General features: G+C 43.4%; 1 protein-coding gene and 1 long non-coding RNA gene across 14 annotated transcripts in view; one reads left to right on the top strand and one right to left on the bottom strand.

Annotated features, from left to right (window-relative positions):
• Positions 1-217: 217 nt before the first annotated feature.
• LOC147370694 (uncharacterized) lies at positions 218-1,413 on the bottom strand. Its single transcript, XR_015165422.1, has 2 exons — positions 859-1,413; positions 218-340 (listed from the first exon to the last, which is right to left on the bottom strand). It is a non-coding gene; the product is annotated as an uncharacterized LOC147370694 (long non-coding RNA).
• Positions 1,310-18,248, top strand: part of SPATA18 (spermatogenesis associated 18) — a 57,840-nt gene continuing 40,901 nt past the window's right edge. For all 13 annotated transcript variants that reach the window (XM_086405789.1, XM_086405782.1, XM_086405779.1 and 10 more), the window contains exon 1: positions 1,310-1,620. In XM_086405789.1, coding sequence (XP_086261915.1) covers positions 1,534-1,620 — 87 coding nt within the window. In that variant the 5' untranslated portion in view covers positions 1,310-1,533. The remainder of the gene's footprint in view (positions 1,621-18,248) is intronic.

Below are 18,248 nucleotides of genomic sequence, written 5' to 3'. Positions count from 1 at the left end.
TTATATTCTTTCTTCTTTTTGTTGACATATAATTAAAATAATACATTACGTACAACATAGTGATTCAATATTTGTATATAACGTGAAATAATCACTACAATCAGTCTAATTAATATCTATCACCAGACATAGTTACAAGTTTTTTTTCTTGTGGTGAGAACTTTTATAGTCCTTATTTTGTGGTCTACAGAAGATAGTAAGAACACAGACTCCAGAATGAGCCTTTCATTTTTATCAGAGGACAGTAAAACCACTAATTAAGAGGAAAAAAGCGGGTGGGGGCAAAAAGTCTTAAGTTTACCATCAGTGGACATGTTCAATGTTCATAACTCTTAAATACCTGAAAAAAAAAAAAAAGAAGAAGAAACTGAATTAAACTAGCTAATCGACTAGCTAGCTGAGGTCCTGCTTCCACCCGCTCCGTTTTAAAAAAGATAGATTAGGATGATTTGCAATCTGCACATTATTTGACGACATTGAAAATACGGGTACTAAAGTGCTTAATGATGGTTGAAATGGTTTCATTTCTTAAGTAGTCCAAACTACCACTGTGGCTTAATACACCTTTTGAAATAGTGCCAAAACCGGCTCTAAACTTGCACAAAGTCTCAATTAGAGAATTCATAATTAAATAACTTTAGAGTGCTTAATGATTCTAAAAACAAACCAAATATTATTTAAACCTGATTGACTTTAATTTGTGAACATCCTGGAGCTAAAATCTATTTAGCTGGGCACCCACCAAATCCTAGATGTTACAAAGGAAGAAATAAAGTCTTGAGAAGTGAAAGAATATAGGAAGGAGCCAAACAACTGCTTTCTTCACCGCCTAACCAAAAACGTCTAGAAAGAAATAACCTTTGCTTTCCTAGACAAGAGGCCTCCGGCTGCCCAGCATCGCCACACTGCGGGCGCCTCTCTCTCCATCAGGGTCGGGCTGCTGCCATCTGAAGTCTTAACGTCTTCCAGCCGCCGGCCCAACCCAGAGTCTCACAGACTTTGGGGGCTCTCGCTTTCGGCCACCAGCAGCACTAGCAGCAGCAGCATGAGGCTGAGCATCAGTAGCATGAGGAAGAGCGGCATGGCGCGTCCTGGCGGTGCCCCGGACCCGCGGGCGGGTCGAGGTGGGGAGGCAGGAGGGATGCGGGCGGCGGGGCTGCAAGCGGGTAGTGCGCTGGGCTAGGGCTGGGCGGCGGCGCAGGCGTTGCCAAGGAAACGGGCCGCGCGCGTCCCCAGCTGCCGCGCGCTCACGTCAAGGTTTGTTTAATAATCGCCTGGGTATTTTATTGTCCTGGCTCCCGGCGGCCGCGCGGGAGCCGGGAGACCGCGCACGGGGCAGCGAATGAGGCGCGGCGGCTGTGGCCCAGGGCATCTCCCCCCGGCTTCTCGAACCCTGCCCCGTCCGACCCGAGCGGGGAGGATGGAAACACCAGCCGCGCTCTGAGCTTCTCAGGAAGAGAACACCTTTCCCGCCACACCACCCCGCGGTCCACGAGTCCATCTCCCAGAGCGGGCCGAGCGGAAGAGCGAGCGATGGCAGATAACCTGAGGAGACTGGTCTCCAACGAAGCTTTACGATCGTTGCAGGAAGAGCTAGAGTCCTGGCTGAGGGAGTACAACGTGAGTCAGAGGGGAAGACCCCCGGGGTTCGCCCTCTCTCTAGTTCCTCGCACAACCCTCAGCGGGAGGTTCTTAGGACTGGCCTCCGGGTGACTGCTTTGCCAAGTCCCGCAGTTTTGATTCCTCTCTGGGACCCGCACCGAGGGAAGCGGGGAAATGCGATTCCTTTTTCTCCTTCTGACGCGAGGTGGCGCGGTCCGCGAAGCGCTGGACTGGTCGTAGCAGAGGAGAGCTCCTATTTTAGCGAGCGGTAGCCAAGGACGCTGGCGGTCCTAGCAACGGGAAAGCCCTGCGAGCAACCCAGGTCCGGTCTGGCTTGTCACTCTTCCTCCAGTCTCCTCTGCCTGCAGTCCACCCCCATACCCCGACTCGAATTATTATTATTTATTACATCCCTCTTCTTGCCTTTCCGCAAGTCTCCCACTCTGGAGATAAGATTTTTATAGAAATATACCCAGGAGTTAGTACCCAGAAGTCAATGAAACGGACACTAGTCAACCTTGCGAGTTTCACTTGTGCGCTGATGAGCATGGCAAGTAAGGCAGTTTCAACACCAGGGCAGATTTCAGAAAGCCTGTTGTCAAGGCATTTGTAAGCCAATATTCTGTCGTCAAACCCAATAGGGTTCTTCAAATCTCATTAATTCCTTCCATCCCCCACCCTACTCCAGCTCCCGTTCATCTCCGAGTCCAGATAGTAGAACTCCAATGCAGAATTTGCTTCGGTTGGTCTGTCTTAAGAGTTCTATGCTGTAGCTCAGCTGGTAAAAAAAATCCATCTGCAATGCAAGAGACTCCGGTTTGATTCCTGGATCAGGAAGATCCCCTGGAGAAGGGCATGGCAACCCACTCTAGTATTCTTGTCTGGAGAATCCCCATGGACAGAGGAGCCTGGAGGGCTACAATCCATCGGGTCTCAAAGAGTCAGACATGACTTAGCGACTGAACAATAACAAAAAAAAGGAGAGTCCTATTCTCACATAGCAAGTAGAACAATGCAGGAAAAAGAGCTGGGGACCCAGAATCAGCTCCACCCCACCAGCTTTTAGGTCTGACTTTGCAGAGAACTGGCTGGCTGAATCACTGGGGCTTCCCTGGTGGCTCAGCGGTAAAGAATCCACCTGCCAGTGTAGGAGATGCTGGTTCATTCCCTGGGTCTGCAAGATCCCCTGGAGAAGGAAATGGCAACCCACACCAGTATTCTTTCTTGCCCGGAAAATCCCATGGACAGAGAAGCCTGGTGGCTTAGTGACTAAACAACAACAACCACCAACAACAAAAACTGAATCATTTGGGGCAAATTATTTAACCTCTAGGTCTCAGTACCTCCTCAGCTAACTGGGAGACTGGAATTGATCATGGGTGAAGGTGCTTTTTGGATCTCAATTTTTTGAGTATAGATTAGCTTGTTTCTGAAATCCTACCAGGAAAATGCAACTGCCTGCCATCATGAGTCCCTGGACTTTCCTATCCACCTTGTAACCAGGCTCCTGGGAGGAGGGGAGCTCAAAGCACTATGGCTTTCTCCTTAGCCTTCTTTTCTAGTGTTTACCCCATTTGCCCACATTTAAAGTACCAATATTGATTATTCCTTCTCCATCAGAATTGCAGGAAAATTGAAATTCACCCTTAGCACAAAGCCTTGGGTTCCCCCCACCACCTACCTTTAAAAGTGGCTACTTGTTACCTAATCTCAGAAGGATGAGAATAACAAATCCTAATATATGTATTTTCCCTTCTTAAAACTACTTCTTATACAATTTTTCTTGCCCTGTGGCCTAAATTAACTTGAACCATTAAAAAGTGTATTCAGTTTGTCACTAGACAATGTTGAACACAAATGACACTAGTAGTGGCTGGACCAAATTAAATGATTGTTTTAGAAACGACCTGTAAGTTCTGAGAAATGCCAAAGTTTATTGTACTTTCTCTTCTCACTAACAGTGGTGCACCCCATTCTTCTGTTCTCACCGAAACCATTTATATTTAGATTGTGGCTCTCCCCATCTCCAATACACACATATAATTAGTAGAGACTGCACTCTTAGAGATCAGTGCCTTTGCACATTTTGTGGCCATTCCTTGGGCATCATCATTTCTCTTCAACTTTCTGGCATCTCTCTTGCATTTGGCTGTCGACACCTGCATTTTTCTAAGACTCTGTTTGTCTCCTTGTCTTACCCACACCTCTCTCATAGTTGTTCTTCAAGGGCAGACTTTAGAAATCTTCTCTTCCACCTCCATTCCTGTTTCATCTCTTACCCCTATGCTGATGAATATCATATCTATACTCAGGTCCTTTTCTCATCTGAGCTCTCACTTCTCCAAATGTCCATTGGACATTTTCAGTTGTGCTTTTGTCATTGCAAAGTCAAATCAGTGTGTGACTGACCATAGCTTCTCCCATGCCACAAACACTGACTTCTTTCCTTTAGTTACAGTCTTTATCATGACATACTCCACTACTTTCTCACCAGCAGAATCTGTTGGTACTAGCTTCTAAGCTTGTGCAGAACCTGAGCATGTTCCACACCGTCCCTGCCTCTGCTGCCACACTTGTACACCTTTGGTCATCTTTTATTTGGGTGACTTAAAAAAAAATAACCCAAAGTAATTCTTCTAAATACCAAGTCAGATTAAGTTACTCCTATGGCAAAACTCTCCAAACTTCATATCTCAGAAAAAAAGTTCCTGCAATGGCCATCAAGCTCCTGTACAACTGTGCTCCTTTAAACTCTGTGATGTTATCTCTTACCCTGTCCCTTGCTCAACCACTCCAGCAATACTAGACTCCTTGCTCTTTGTAGAGTAGAACTGTCTGAAAGAACTTCCCATGATGATGGACGCATTCTATATATATCTTTAAATCATCACTGTCCAACATGGTGGCCAATAAGCATTTGAAATTCAATGAGTGCAAACTGAGGAACTGAAGTTTTAACTTCATTGAAGTCTAGTTTGAATTCAACTAGTCACATATGACCAGTGGCGACTATATTGGACTGAGCAGCCACCCTCACCCCTGGAACCACTGTGCCCCTTCTCTGCTTTATTTCTTCCATAATATCTACCCCTTCTAATTTTTACTGATTTACTCTTTTATTTTGTTGATTAGTCTTCCTTCCCTCCCCTCCCCCAACACACCCTAAAAGGTAAGCTTCAGACGGCAGAGATTTCTGTTTCATTCCACTTTTGGCCCCTGCTAAGTCACTTCAGTTGTGTCCAACTCTGTGTGACCCCATAGACAGAAGCTCATCAGGCTCCCGAGTCCCTGGGATTCTCCAGGCAAGAACACTGGAGTGGCTTGCCATTTCCTCTCCAATGCATGAAAGTGAAAAGTGAAAGGGAAGTCGCTCAGTTGTGTCTGACTCTTAGCGACCCCATAGACTGCGGCCTTCCAGGCTCCTCGGTCCATGGGATTTTCCAGGCAAGAGTACTGGAGTGGGGTGCCATTGCCTTCTCCGTTTGGCCCCTAGTAGTTGCTCAATAAATCATGACTGGCTGAATGCCACCACCTTTCTCCCAGACACCCAGTTCCTTGGACTCATTTCTGACAAACCTCATATTCAGTGTAAAATTAGAAATGATCCCTGTGCGTGCCTTGTGTGTTCAGATGCTTCAGTCGTGTTCAACTCTTTGTGACCCTATGGACCATAGCCCACTAGGCTCCTCTGTCCATGGGGTTCTCCAGGCAAGACTATTGAAGTGGATTGCCATGCCCTCCTCCAGGGGATCTTCCTGACGCAGGGACCGAACGGGAATCTCCTGCATCTCCTGCATTGCTGACAGATTCTTTACCCCTGAGCCAGCAGGGAAGCCCAGAAATGATCCCCAAACATCTTTAATTCAACTTTTCTTAAAATTGAAACCAGAAGCCAGGATTAACGATCAGGAGCACAAGTGAGAGGGTGCAAGCGTTCTGAACAGTGTGTGTGTGTGGTGGGTGGTGGGGGTGTGGCGCTTAAAGAAAGATGATGAGAAAATCTCTTTACAGCACCTACCAACATTTAGGTTACATTGAGACTTATTCAACATCTTGTCATCTACAGTTTGAGTTTCAGTCAATTGCTAAGGGTTTTCCTGTGATCCTGCAATGTTATTTTATTAGTTCCAAAGACTTTGGCCTTGAATCCTTAAGATGAAGAGTACTCATTGTAGCAAATTATATTTATTAAAATATTGGTTGTAGAGAACTATGTTTTTTCCTTAAAAGCTTCAAATTATGTGTGCTATGGAAGGTTGACTTTTCTGACTGTGACCACATTAGTTGATTTCTGATAAACTCAAGCAAAAGAAAAGACCGTGTATATTCCTCTAGAATTAGGAACATGGTTAAAGTTATTCCTTTGGGAAAAGTTATTTTCAAGTGAAATAGATAAATAACCTGAACAGATTAATTCTAAAACACAATGCAGAATTTTGATTGTTTTCCAAACTAGCCATCATTTGGATTAACAATTAGATGCTATTTAGTTTTTCTTCTTAATTTCTCTAATATAATTTCCTTCTTTATCCATTCCTATCCCCTCTGCCTTTATCTGGCCATCACCACCGTCTCATACACAGTCTGTTTCCTTGATTCCTACGTTGTCAGAAACAGTAAGTTCTTTTAAAATATAATTTTCTGCCCTGAAGCCTTTGTTTTTTATCTTTTGGCTTGTTTTTAACCTTACAACATCTACCAATCTTCTGGGCCTTTGGCAAAACTGTTTCTTGCTTGATTTTATTTTTTTAAGTTATATTTATCCTAACTTCAGGAAGAAATATTTTCCAACCCACTCCCCTCCCAGAGAAGCAAATCCTAAAAACAACAGCAAATAGCACCACCTCATTTTCTTTTCGTTATTAAAGAGATGCTGAATTATTGCATTACTTGGTCTTTAAAGCCTGGACTCCATTGGAGACTCAGGGACGGGTTGTGGTAAACACATGAATTGCAGAGTTAGTTTTCCTCCTTTGTGGTTATTGAGAATGTTAGTGGAACAGCCAAAGAGAATTCCTTCTTGTTCAACCAATAACTGAGCCAAGTATTAAGAGTTTAAGAATTAATTGAACAAATGGTTACTTAGCTCCTGGTATGTATAAAGGTTTGGGTGAGATACTCTATATTCACACTTTTTCTGCAGTGTACATTTATTCCTCAGACAATTTTTTTTTTTTTTTACAATATGTCTGTCTATGCTAGGTTCTGGGAATAGAAATGTCAGCTGCATCTTGGTAATGAAATTCTAGCTGGAGAAGAGGACAAGGGAGAGAGGAAAGGATGTGTGCAAGAAGCTGGGAAGCATGAAAAAGCTAGCATATCTCGGGGGACTGGGAATACTTCCAGGCAGGGAGTGGACATGAGATAAGGCCAAGGAGATGGGGTGGTGGGGGCCAGGGGACGGGTGCCTTGGTGGTGTGTTATGGAGTTCGGACTTTATCCTGAGGGCAGTGGGGAGAAACTAAAAGTATTATATAGAGAGGTAATGCTTCTCTTGCATTACCCTTCCCTTGTGCTATAGAATTCTGTACTAACAAGTGTAAACAACATATTAAATATCAGCACATAAAAACGAGCTCTTAAAGAACTGTCCTCTGTTTGTTTTAGAATAATCTCTGTGATTGAAATAGAGCCTGCTTTTATGCCAAAACATGCCTGATTCTAAGTACAAAAGTGAAAGGTTGCTACTGCAAGCTGTGTGTTACTCCAGGATTTGTGACCTCTGGAAGAGAGGATTTTGATCCAGGGTCAGAGACGAGACTTGATTACTTGGAGCCTTTTGTGTAGCAGTTTTAATGAAGTATAGCAGAGATAGGGAAAGCTTCTAACATAGACATCAGAAGGGAACAGAAAGAGTGCCAAGGCATTTTATGTCTGTTAGCTAGCTTCTAATCAGATAAAGAAACACCTCAAGGCTGAGGGAGTTTCACCAGGCCCCTCTCCCACAATAAGCATTTTTGAGATAGGATGGCCAAGGTGGGCCACCCCCAGCCATAAAACAATTAGTATGAGTACTGGTTTGCTGAGCCATTATCAGCCCAAGGTTTGAGAAAAGATAGAAAAGGTTGGTCTTAGGCAGAACCCGTTTCCTCAACACAGAAGGAAAAAAAAGTCTGCCACTTGCAGTTTACTTCCTCCTGCCACCTGGGGACCTCTACCCTCCCTACCTGTTACCCTATCAAAAGGTGGTTGTCATTGCTATGGTGTCTTCAAACAGATTCCCTGACCCCCCTTCACTCCTCCCCTTCTACATTCTTGAGGGTTCAACTAGTTATTAAATTTATAGAGAACACTTTTCTTCCCTTCAGGACCTTTATCTCCTTCAGTTCAGTCCCTCAGTTGTGTCTGACTCTTTGCGACCCCATGGACCACAGCACGTCAGGCTTCCCTGTCCATCACCAACTCCCGGAGCTTGCTCAAACTCATTGAGTCAGTGATGTCATCCAACCATCTCATCTTCTGTTGTCCCCTTCTCCACCCGCCTTTAGTCTTTCCCAGCATCAGGGTCTTTTCAAATGAGTCATAACTTCGCATCAGGTGGCCAAAGTATTGGAGTTTCAGCTTCAACATCGGTCCTTCCAATGAATATTCAGGACTGATTTCCTTTAGGACGGACTGGTTTGATCTTGCAGTCCAGGGGACTCTCAAGAGTTTTCTCCAACACCACAGTTCAAAAGCATTAATTCTTTGGTGCTCAGCTTTATAGTCCAACTCTCACATCTGTGCATGACTACTGGAAAAACGATAGCTCTGACTAGACAGACCTTTGTTGGAAAAGTGATGTCTCTGCTTTTTAGTATGCTGTCTAGGTTGATCATAGCTTTTCTTCCAAGGAGCAAGTCTCTTTTAACTTCATGGCTGCAGCCACCATCTGCAGTGATTTACTGGCCAGTAATGAATAAATGCCAAACCTTAGTGTCTTGACAGAATAGAGATTTCTTTCCCATTCATGCAAAGTCTGATGGTAGCTCTTGTTTGTCACTGGCTCAGTTTCAGGTGCCCTCCATCAGATGGAGCAGCTACCTCATTACCGGACCCTGAAGGTTCTGCAAGGGGAATAGAGGGAATGGAGAACTTGCCCTGCTCCTACATCATACACAGCCCTTGCACTCATTGTCCCTTGGGCAGACTTAGTTGTGTGGCTGCTGTCTAACTATAAGGGAGCCTGAGAAATGTGGAAAAGCACGTGGAATATTTAATGGGTACCACTCCTTCTGCCACAGTTACTAATGATAAATTCATGGCTACAAAATAATTGACAAATAGTTAAGGAAGACTATTTTCTTTTTAACAAAGAGTCTACCAACTTTTAAATTTGATTCTCCTTATTTTTCATCTTGGACAAACTGGTTAATGTAAACATCACCATTGTTTAATGTTAAAGGAGAAGAAGTAACAAAATAAGTCCAGTAGGAATATTAATTATGGATCAAGACACTAAAATCCAGTGTGTGCATGCTCAGTTGCTTCAGTCATGTCTGACTCTTTGCGACCCCATGGACTATAGCCTGCCAGACTCCTCTGTCCATAGTATTTTCCTGGCAAGAATACTGGAATGGGTTGCCATGCTTGCCTCCAAAATCCAGTGGGAAAGCCTAAATAGAAGCTGTTCCTAAATTGTTGAGGTATAATCCTCCTCTTTCTTATATCTAAAATTCAGAAAAAAATAGATATGCAACACAAGCAACAAAGGTTAACTGTATAGCACGGGAAACTATAGTCAATATTTTGTAATAACCTATAATGGAAAATAATCTGAAAAATAATATAAACAATGTATATGTATAACTGAATTACCTTGCTGTGCACCTGAAACACTGTAAGTCAACTATACTTCAATCAAATATATATATGAAGAAAAAAATAAAATTCAGGATCTCAGTTTAAAAACTTTGTTGTGGAGGCAGTGAGTGTGTGGCAGGGTCAGCCTCAATGACATAGAACAGAGGGTTGATTTCGAAATAGAGCCGCTTGAAAGGCTGCCCACAGATGGGCACCTTTCTAGAAGCAGTTACAGCCTGTTATAACCAGCATTTTTACTTTTACTTTGCAGAGGACTTCATTTAAAAGAATTTTTTAAGGTATAGTTGATGTATAGTGTTACATAATTTTCAGGTATATAATATAGTGATTCACAATTTTTGAAGGCTATGCTCTATTTATAATTATTGAATATTGGCTATATTCCCCATGCTGTACATAATATCCTTGTAGCTTATTTATTTATTTTTGATTTTTTTTAATTGGAGGATAATTGCTTTACAATATTGTGTTGGTTTCTGCCATACATCAACATGAGTCAGTCACAGGTATACATATGTCCCCTTTCCCATCTCTGTCCCCATCTGGCACTGTTGGTGGGAATGTAAATTGATACAGGCACCATGGAGAACAATATGGAGATTCCTTTAAAAACTAGGAATAGAACTGCCATATGACTCAACAATCCCACCACTGGGCATATACCCTGAGAAAACCATAATTGAAACAGATGCATGTACCCCAGTGCTTGTTGCGGTACAATGTCTATTTTATTCATAGTAGTTTACTCATAGTAGTACCTCTTAATCCCTTAAAACGAGTGTTTAAACAGTTATTGAAAGCCCTTAAACCACTTTTTGTGCATTATTGCCTTTAAGCTTTATAAGAACCTATGAAATAGCAGGCTTTATTTTCTGTATTTTACACGTCTGTATTTTATTCATCTGTATTAGATAAGAAACTGTGCAAGAGGATTTATCACAGTATCCTTTAAAATATGAAAGTTACAATCATTTAATAATGATTTGCCTGATATTTTTATTTTTTAATACTCTTCTTTAAAAAAAAGTCATTTTACATAGAACAAGAATGCCATTTCCAAACACGCCAATTAGCGAATACGTACAGGAACAAGGAAAAGAGATAATCATTAGGAAGGATGTGGAGTCTAATCCGTGGATTTGCCCTCCAAATCCCAAGAGGGCAGCTTGCTTGCCCAAGGCCACTCCACTTTAGAACTTGGTTTTGAACCTAGCTCTTTTGCTTGTCAAGTCCATTCTGTTATCTCCTACAGAAGGAGGGAAGGACATTCCACTGACTTGCAGTGTCTGTTTCCTGCCATCCTTCCCCCATCCCCCGTCTAAAAATACATACCCCAGTCAGTGGTGGCAGTGGGGAGATTGGAATGGGGAAGGAAGATAGAAATTAGGGCTTTGCTTTCCATATGTGAATTTCCAGGGTCAGCTGCAAAGACCTGAGAAATGCCACCCCTCAGACTAGACTCCACATCCTTCCTAATATGATCATCTTTTTTCCTTGCTCCTGTACATATTCGCTAATTGGCGTGTTTGGAAATGGCATTCTTTTTCTATAACGCATATATATGGAATTTAGAAAGATGGTAACAATAACCCTGTGTACGAGACAGCAAAAGAGACACTGATGTATAGAACAGTCTTATGGACTCTGTGGGAGAGGGAGAGGGTGGGAAGATTTGGGAGAATGGCATTGAAACATGTAAAATATCATGTATGAAACGAGATGCCAGTCCAGGTTCGATGCACGATACTGGATGCTTGGGGCTAGTGCACTGGGACAACCCAGAGGGATGGTATGGGGAGGGAGGAGGGAGGAGGGTTCAGGATGGGGAACACATGTATACCTGTGGCGGATTCATTTTGATATTTGGCGAAACTAATACAATTATGTAAAGTTTAAAAATAAAATAAAATAAAAAAAAAGAAGAGTATTAAAAAATAAAAATATCAGGCTGCAAGAACACTGGAGTGAGTTGCAATTTCCTTCTCCAGTGCATGAAAGTGAAAAGTGAAAGTGAAGTCACTCAGTCGTGTCCGACTCTTTGCGACCCCATGGACTGCAGGCTACCAAGGTCCTCCGTCCATGGGATTTTCCAGGCGAGAGTACTGGAGTGGGGTGCCATCGCCTTCTCCAAAGATATCAGGCAAATCATTATTAAATGATTGTAACTTTCATATTTTAAAGGATACTATGATAAATCCTTTTGCACAGTTTCTTATCTAATACAGATGAAGCATATTTTGTGTATATGAATGTAAAGTTTCTCTAAGTGGAAATAACTATATTTTGTACTAAAATTGATAGATTTGAATAGATTTTCAAATTGAAATTTGCAAGTTGATTAAAAATATTTAATGGTATGTTTTATTATTAATATTTGTGGAGAATGAGATGGTTGGATAGCATCACCGATTCAATGGACATGGGTTTGGATAGACTCCAGGAGTTGGTGATGGACAGGGAGGCCTGGCGTGCTGTGGTTCATGGGGTCGCAAAGAGTCGGACACGACTGAGCGAGTGAACTGAACTGAACTGGGGTGAAAATTTTCTCTCTTTCCAATATTGTGTAGGTGATTCAAGTTAAGAATAGAATAGTATGATGAGAGAGCCATTTCAACACAGGCTGCGATGACTGGGGTCTCATGAGAAATGTTAATAAGGTCAAGGCTGTTCAGAAGTATAGGAATTGAAAGGGATCAAAGGATTGTTGATCTTGTGCCCATGGCACACGTACACTAGCGAAATAGGTTTGTGTGGGAGTGGAGAGAGCTGCTGGAGGAAGTGAGGCAGCAGAAGTCATGCAGAGGCACCTTATGAAGAACCTTGGAAATAAGGCAACATTTAAGCTCAGTTGGTCAGAAGGTTTGGTCTGGGCTAGAGAGTGATAACACTAAAGGGGTGGGAACAAAGCCTCTGTTCTGTATCTCTCCTTCCCCACACTGCAAAACTTCTTGAAAGACTAATCTGTCTTCACTGTCTTTGCTTCTTTAACTCCCATTTGTTCCTCAACCTGGAATGATCTGGAACAACATCAAGTATCCTTTCCCCAAAACATTCTGCTGTAACTGCTCCACCTAATGGTCAGGTCAAGTCTAATCTCTCTCTCTTTTTTTTTTCTATAGTCCTTATCTCCTTGATTTCTCTGCAGCAGTTGACACATCTTATCCACTTTTATTGGACTTCTCCTGTAGCTCAGATAGTAAAGAATCTGCCTGCAATGCAGGAGACCTGGATTTGACCCCTGGGTCAGGAAGATTCCCTGGAGAAGGGAAAGGCAACCCACTCCAGCAGTATTCTTGCCTGGAGAATTTCATGGACGAGGAGCCTGGTGGGTTATAGTACATGGGGTCGCAAAGAGTCAAACATACTGACACTTTCATCCAATTTTATGGCTTTAGCTACTTCCCAGATGTTGATGACTCCAAGGTTTATCTCCAGCCTGGGCCTTTCTCCAGAGCTCCCGACCTGAATGGCTGGCCACCTGCCTTCCAGACAGCTCCATGTGGATGGCCAGATCCTCTGAGTCAACATGAAGCAAACAGGATGAGTTTCCCTCCCTCCGGTCTTGTTGCTTCTCTACTTGTGGCCTCTGATTAGGCAACAGCATCACAATCTCCCCTGTGGCCCAAGTCAGAAACCCGATCTCCTCTGTCTCCATCACACCTTGTAAATGGGTTCATCAAGCCCTGAGGAGTTCACCTTTTAAAAGTCTCAAATATCTCCCACCTTTCCCCTTTAGCTGCAGTTGCTCTTATTCAAACTCCAATCATATCTTACATATGTGGGGAAACTAACTTCTGGCCTATGGTTAAGGCAGATCTCACATGAGCTTTGTAGCAATAATGCCTACAGCTGCAGGAGAGTAAGGGAGGAGACATACTGACAAAGCAGCTGCTTGCTGTGCAGAGAATTCTTTCCCTCACAACTCACAGTATTTTTGCAGCCATCATGCTTACAAAAGGAGGCTAGTAGCCTATCTCCAATACACAGGGTTTTTTTTTCCCTTCAAAAGAACATTTAAAAAAAAATGTTAGTAATGCTGGTGGTTATATTCTGGAATATGACACTCCTTTCTGTTACTTCTAGCTTTCCTATCTTCACAAAGCCACTAGAATAAATCTGAAGTTTCCTTGTGTAAGTTCTGCTGGGGCCCAGCCCCGGCTGATCCAGGGAGTTCGAAGCGGGGACGGCATCGGCAAGGATCAGGATACAATAGCTTCAATTAGATATTAATTAGAGATATAAAGAGTAATAGAATGAGGATAGCTCAGCAGGAAAATTCAGTGGAGAAAAGAGGCTGAGTAGCTTGGTTTACGCAAGAAACCAATAAAACTTCAAGACAAGAAGCTTGCACCACTTATGTAGGCCGCAGGCGTCCTTCCATTCTCCCGAAGGAGAGGAGACACTGAGGCCTCCCCGGTCGGATCTTAGAAGCCCAGGCATAATTAGTAAGCATGGCGGGTTCCGCACTCCAGATGGAGACTCAGCCAGAGTTTGAGAGAGAGAGAGACATGGGAAGACCAGTCTTTCGAGGAACTGATCCCAATTCTTTATTTTCCATGGTCTACTTTTATACACTGAGATGTTATGCAAAAGTCACGTGGGTTCAGCAGTCCTGACTTTTATCAAAGTCAGGTGCTTCATACAAATGTATACAGAGGTCTTAGGGGTGTTACATCATCTTCTGGCCAGGGGGCCTGCTGACAATTTATGACCCTCTCCTTGTGACAGCGGTCAGTCAACCAGGACACTTATTTCTCCAGGGGTGATTATTCTTAGAAAAGACTCCACCTTCCGAAGGTACCAGATAAAGTTACATTCCTATAGGGTGAGGGTGTAGTGGGTTTTAATTAAGGAAAGAATTTACTTAGCCTAAGGTCTAACGTGATTTATATCAAAGGTTAATACTTATTTCTTCCATATATTCATTAATGTGTGTAAGGGCAGGAGATGTGGAGACTTAGCAACAAACATTGGCTCAACAAATGAAAAACCCTTCACCAATACAATTTCTAATCAGCCCATTATATTTATATTAATGGTTTTCTAACTTTTCTAAGGAACCTGTTTTTAGAAGGTTTAAAGCATCTTGTGCCTCTCACAGTTGGGAGGCTGTGAGCAATCACATGTGGCTGGACAAGCCTGTCAGGCAGGCTAGAGAACCTTCAGAGGAGTTTGTAGGTTAAAACACTCTTGTCATGCCCAGGAATTATTATTAACTGGAGCTCTAAGTTAGCTCCTTCTCCAAAAGAGGTGGTGGGGAACAGCCCCCCGTAAAGTCAGAGGTGTAGGTGAGAGCACAAAGTAGTAAAGTAGGCAGACTTTGGTTATGGGGGTAGATGCTCGAGGATTTCCAGGGGGACTCCTGAGGCTCAATCCCGCCTTTGCGTATGTCGAGCCTCCTTCCTCATGACCTTTGCCATGGGTGGAGTGCCTCACGCTGGCCCCCAGCAAAGTTCCACACCAGCAGCGTGGCATATTCCTATTGATTTCCTACCTTTCTCCATGCCTCCCTCCAATCCAATTTTTATACAACTCTTCATGGGATTGTTTTGGGGCTCCTCATTGCCCAAATCAGTGATTTTCAACACAGCCAAAACCCTATTCCCTGGGATAGTATTGTTAAAACTTACGCACAAAGTTAATGCATTTTACTTTACAACATAGCACACGTACCCCCTTTGTTGTTGTTCAGTCGCTCATTTGTGTCTGACTCTTTGCATCCCCATAGACTGCAGCATGCTGGGCTTCCCTGTCCTTCACCATCTCCTGAACTTGCTTAACTCTTGTCCATTGAGTCAGTGATGCCACCCAGCCATCTCATTCTCTGTCATCCTCTTCTCCTCCTGCCTTCAATCTTCCCCAGCATCAGGATCTTTCCCAATGAGTTGGCTCTTTGAGTCAGGTGGCTAAAGTACTGGAGCTTCAGCTTCAGCATCAGTCCTTCCAATGAATATTCAGGGTTGATTTCCTTTAGGATGGACTGGTTTGATCTCCTTGTAGTCCGAGGACTCTCAAGTCTTCTCCAACACCATACCCTCAACACCATATACCCCCTTATACTTATATAAATGAAGTAAAGTTTTCATAAATAATTCTTATTAGTAATTGTGATGTAACTGTTTTTTCTTTCATTAAATTTTTTTAGAAGGAGCTATTGTTGTTGTTCAGTCACTAAGTCATGTCCAACTCTTTGCATGGACTGCAGCACGCCAGACTCCTCTGTCCATAGAATTCTCCAGGCAAGAATACTGGAGTGGGTAGCCATTCCGTTCCCCAGTAGATCTTCCTGATCCAGGGATTGAACCCGGGTCTCCTGCACTGCAGGCAGTTTCTTGATCATCTGAGCCACCAGGAAAGCCCAGACTCCTTAAACCGTCTGGAAAGAGCATTCTCCCTCACATACCTCTTACCTCTTCCCAAACCACCTGACTTCCTCCTCAGGTAATGCTAGGATCAGTGGGACCGTGGCCAACACAGATGTGATTCCAGAGCTGGGAAGGAGTATTGTCACCTCCACAGCTCTCAGAATCTCTCAGCTAGATGCTTACAACTGCCTACTTCCTTCCCAGATGCACTCTCTAATCCAATTATCTGGTCTGCTTCTGCCAGAGTCATTTTTGTGAAATCAAAGTGAACCCTCCACTTGCCTCATTAAACTTTTCAGTGATTGGATAGAGCCCAGAGCTCTTCATGTGACAAAGTCCTGTTTTACTTAGTCTCTGGACCTTGTATTCTCCTCTCCCGTACAATATGCCTTGTGGCTTCTTGCCTTCATAATAATATTTGCTCTTCCTCTGCTCAAAGTGTCTTAATCTCCCACCCATCACCCGGTACCAGACTATATTTTACTTCTTCTACACCTCACTATCTTCTTAGAGCACTTAGTAAACTCTAAGGGAATTATTTATCCCCTGTGTGTTTCCTACTCTCTATCCTGCTTCCCCAGCTGTTGAGTTCATTGACAGCAGGCAACTTTTTATTTTTTAATGTAGTTTTGTTCCCTGAGCTGCCAGCCCAAGGCTTAGGAATTAAAAGAATTCAAGGATTTATAAGTGAATGAGATTTGGAATTAGGAGACAGTACAATTTAGTTCATGGACTTCTCAGATGGCACTAGTAGTAAAGAATTTACCTACTAATGCAGGAGATGAAAGAGACTAGAGTTTGATCCCTGGGTTGGGAAGATCCCCTGGAGGAGGGCTTGGCAACCCACTCCAGTGTTCTTGCCTTAAGAATCCCATGGACAGAGGAGCCGGTGGGCTATAGTCCATAGGGTCGCAGAGTCAGACACGACTGAAGCGACTGAGCACGCACACAAGCACGTAATTAGTTCATATCTTTGCTCTGTTTATCTTGTGGGGAGTAACTGTTTGGTAGAGCACTGTGACAATGGCAGGTTGAGTGTCTTGTGCAATGCATTGTGTTAGAAACGGGCAACGTGTTGTGACACGTCTTGGGATCAGAAGCAGTCTGACACGGTATATTCTCTATGTTAGTGGTGTGTGCAAACTCATTCGATAAACATTGGACCCCTACAGTGTGCCGGGCACTGGTCAAGGCACAGAAACCTATAGTAATAATACTATAATAATACTAATTATTATATACCTTCTCTACTCTGTACCTATGCTAGCTGGTGAGATCATCCACCTTCTAAATTCCAGTGAACGGAAGAGCATTTTAAAAATGTCTTCTCTAAGGGAATAAGCTAATAAGTGGAGAACTGGATCTGAACTAGGGTCTGCCCTATTACTCAGTCCGTTGCTCCCTTCAGTTCTGTGCAGCATCTTACAGGTGCTACATCTTACAGGGGCTACATCTTGAAGGTGCAGAAAGTGCATTATTTTGATTTGATTCTCTTAACACTCTGCAAGCCATAATCTTCATTTTCCAGGTTGGGATATGGGCTCATAGAGGCTAAGCAACCTGTGCAGAATTACACAGAACAGTGGCAGGTAGCAGAGCTGAGATACTCAGGTCTGCTTGACTCCCAAGCCTATTCTCTGTCCACTTAGCACATGGCATGATCCAGTCAGAGGGCAAAAGGCTGTAACTGGGGAAATGAAGTTCACTGTGGTAAGTGCAGGAATGAAATAGCAAGGGCAAGGAGTTGCTGGTTCAACAAGGAAGGAATGGATAAAGCTGATCAGACTGTGGGTCCCGTATGTCCTGATCATGCCCATATTATGATAGTCACTCAGTCACTCATTCATCAAATCTTTGGGGCCTTTGATTTGCCATGGATACTAGTGATTGATGAGAAAGACAAAGTCTTTAAAAAAGAAAACTCATAGTCAAAATCGAACCAAAACAGCTCATAGACTTTTTAGGAGAAGGGGATAGAAGAATGAGATATTTTGATTGTGTCCATTTCTTCTTATAAGTGTTACAATAGAGCTAGTCCCAGGTACTGTTAACCAGGCATGGAAAGTTAACCAGCATCTCCCTCTCAGTTACGAGTCCCTTCCATCCCGACTGCTTACCCGGCCTGCAGGGTGCCCGCAGAATCTGTCCTGCCAACCTCTCTGACCACCTATCCTCTGCCACATGCACTTACCTCTGGTTCAAGGTCGCCAGATTCCTTCCTGCCATTGGGCCTCTGCCTTGGTGTTCCCACAGCCTGGCCTGCTCTTTCTCTGGTGCTCTGAATCTGAGACTTAGCTCCAGTGACTCCTCCTCAGAGAGGCTTCCCTGGCTGCCCTCCTAACTCACTTTTTGTCACATAATCCAATCCTCCCCCTCCTCCTTCTGGCACTAATCATGATCCAAATGTCAGTATAGTTTAGTAGTCAAGAGCATGAAGTCTGGAAGCAGGTCTCAGTTCTGACATCATACTAGCTAAGT

Source organism: Bos grunniens, chromosome 6 (assembly GCF_055505025.1).
Source record: "Bos grunniens cultivar Pamir isolate PY7600 chromosome 6, Bosgru_T2T1.0, whole genome shotgun sequence".
NCBI lineage: Eukaryota > Metazoa > Chordata > Mammalia > Artiodactyla > Bovidae > Bos > Bos grunniens.
The sequence above is the reverse complement of the archived record's forward strand: the minus strand, read 5'-3'. Positions and strand labels throughout refer to the sequence as shown.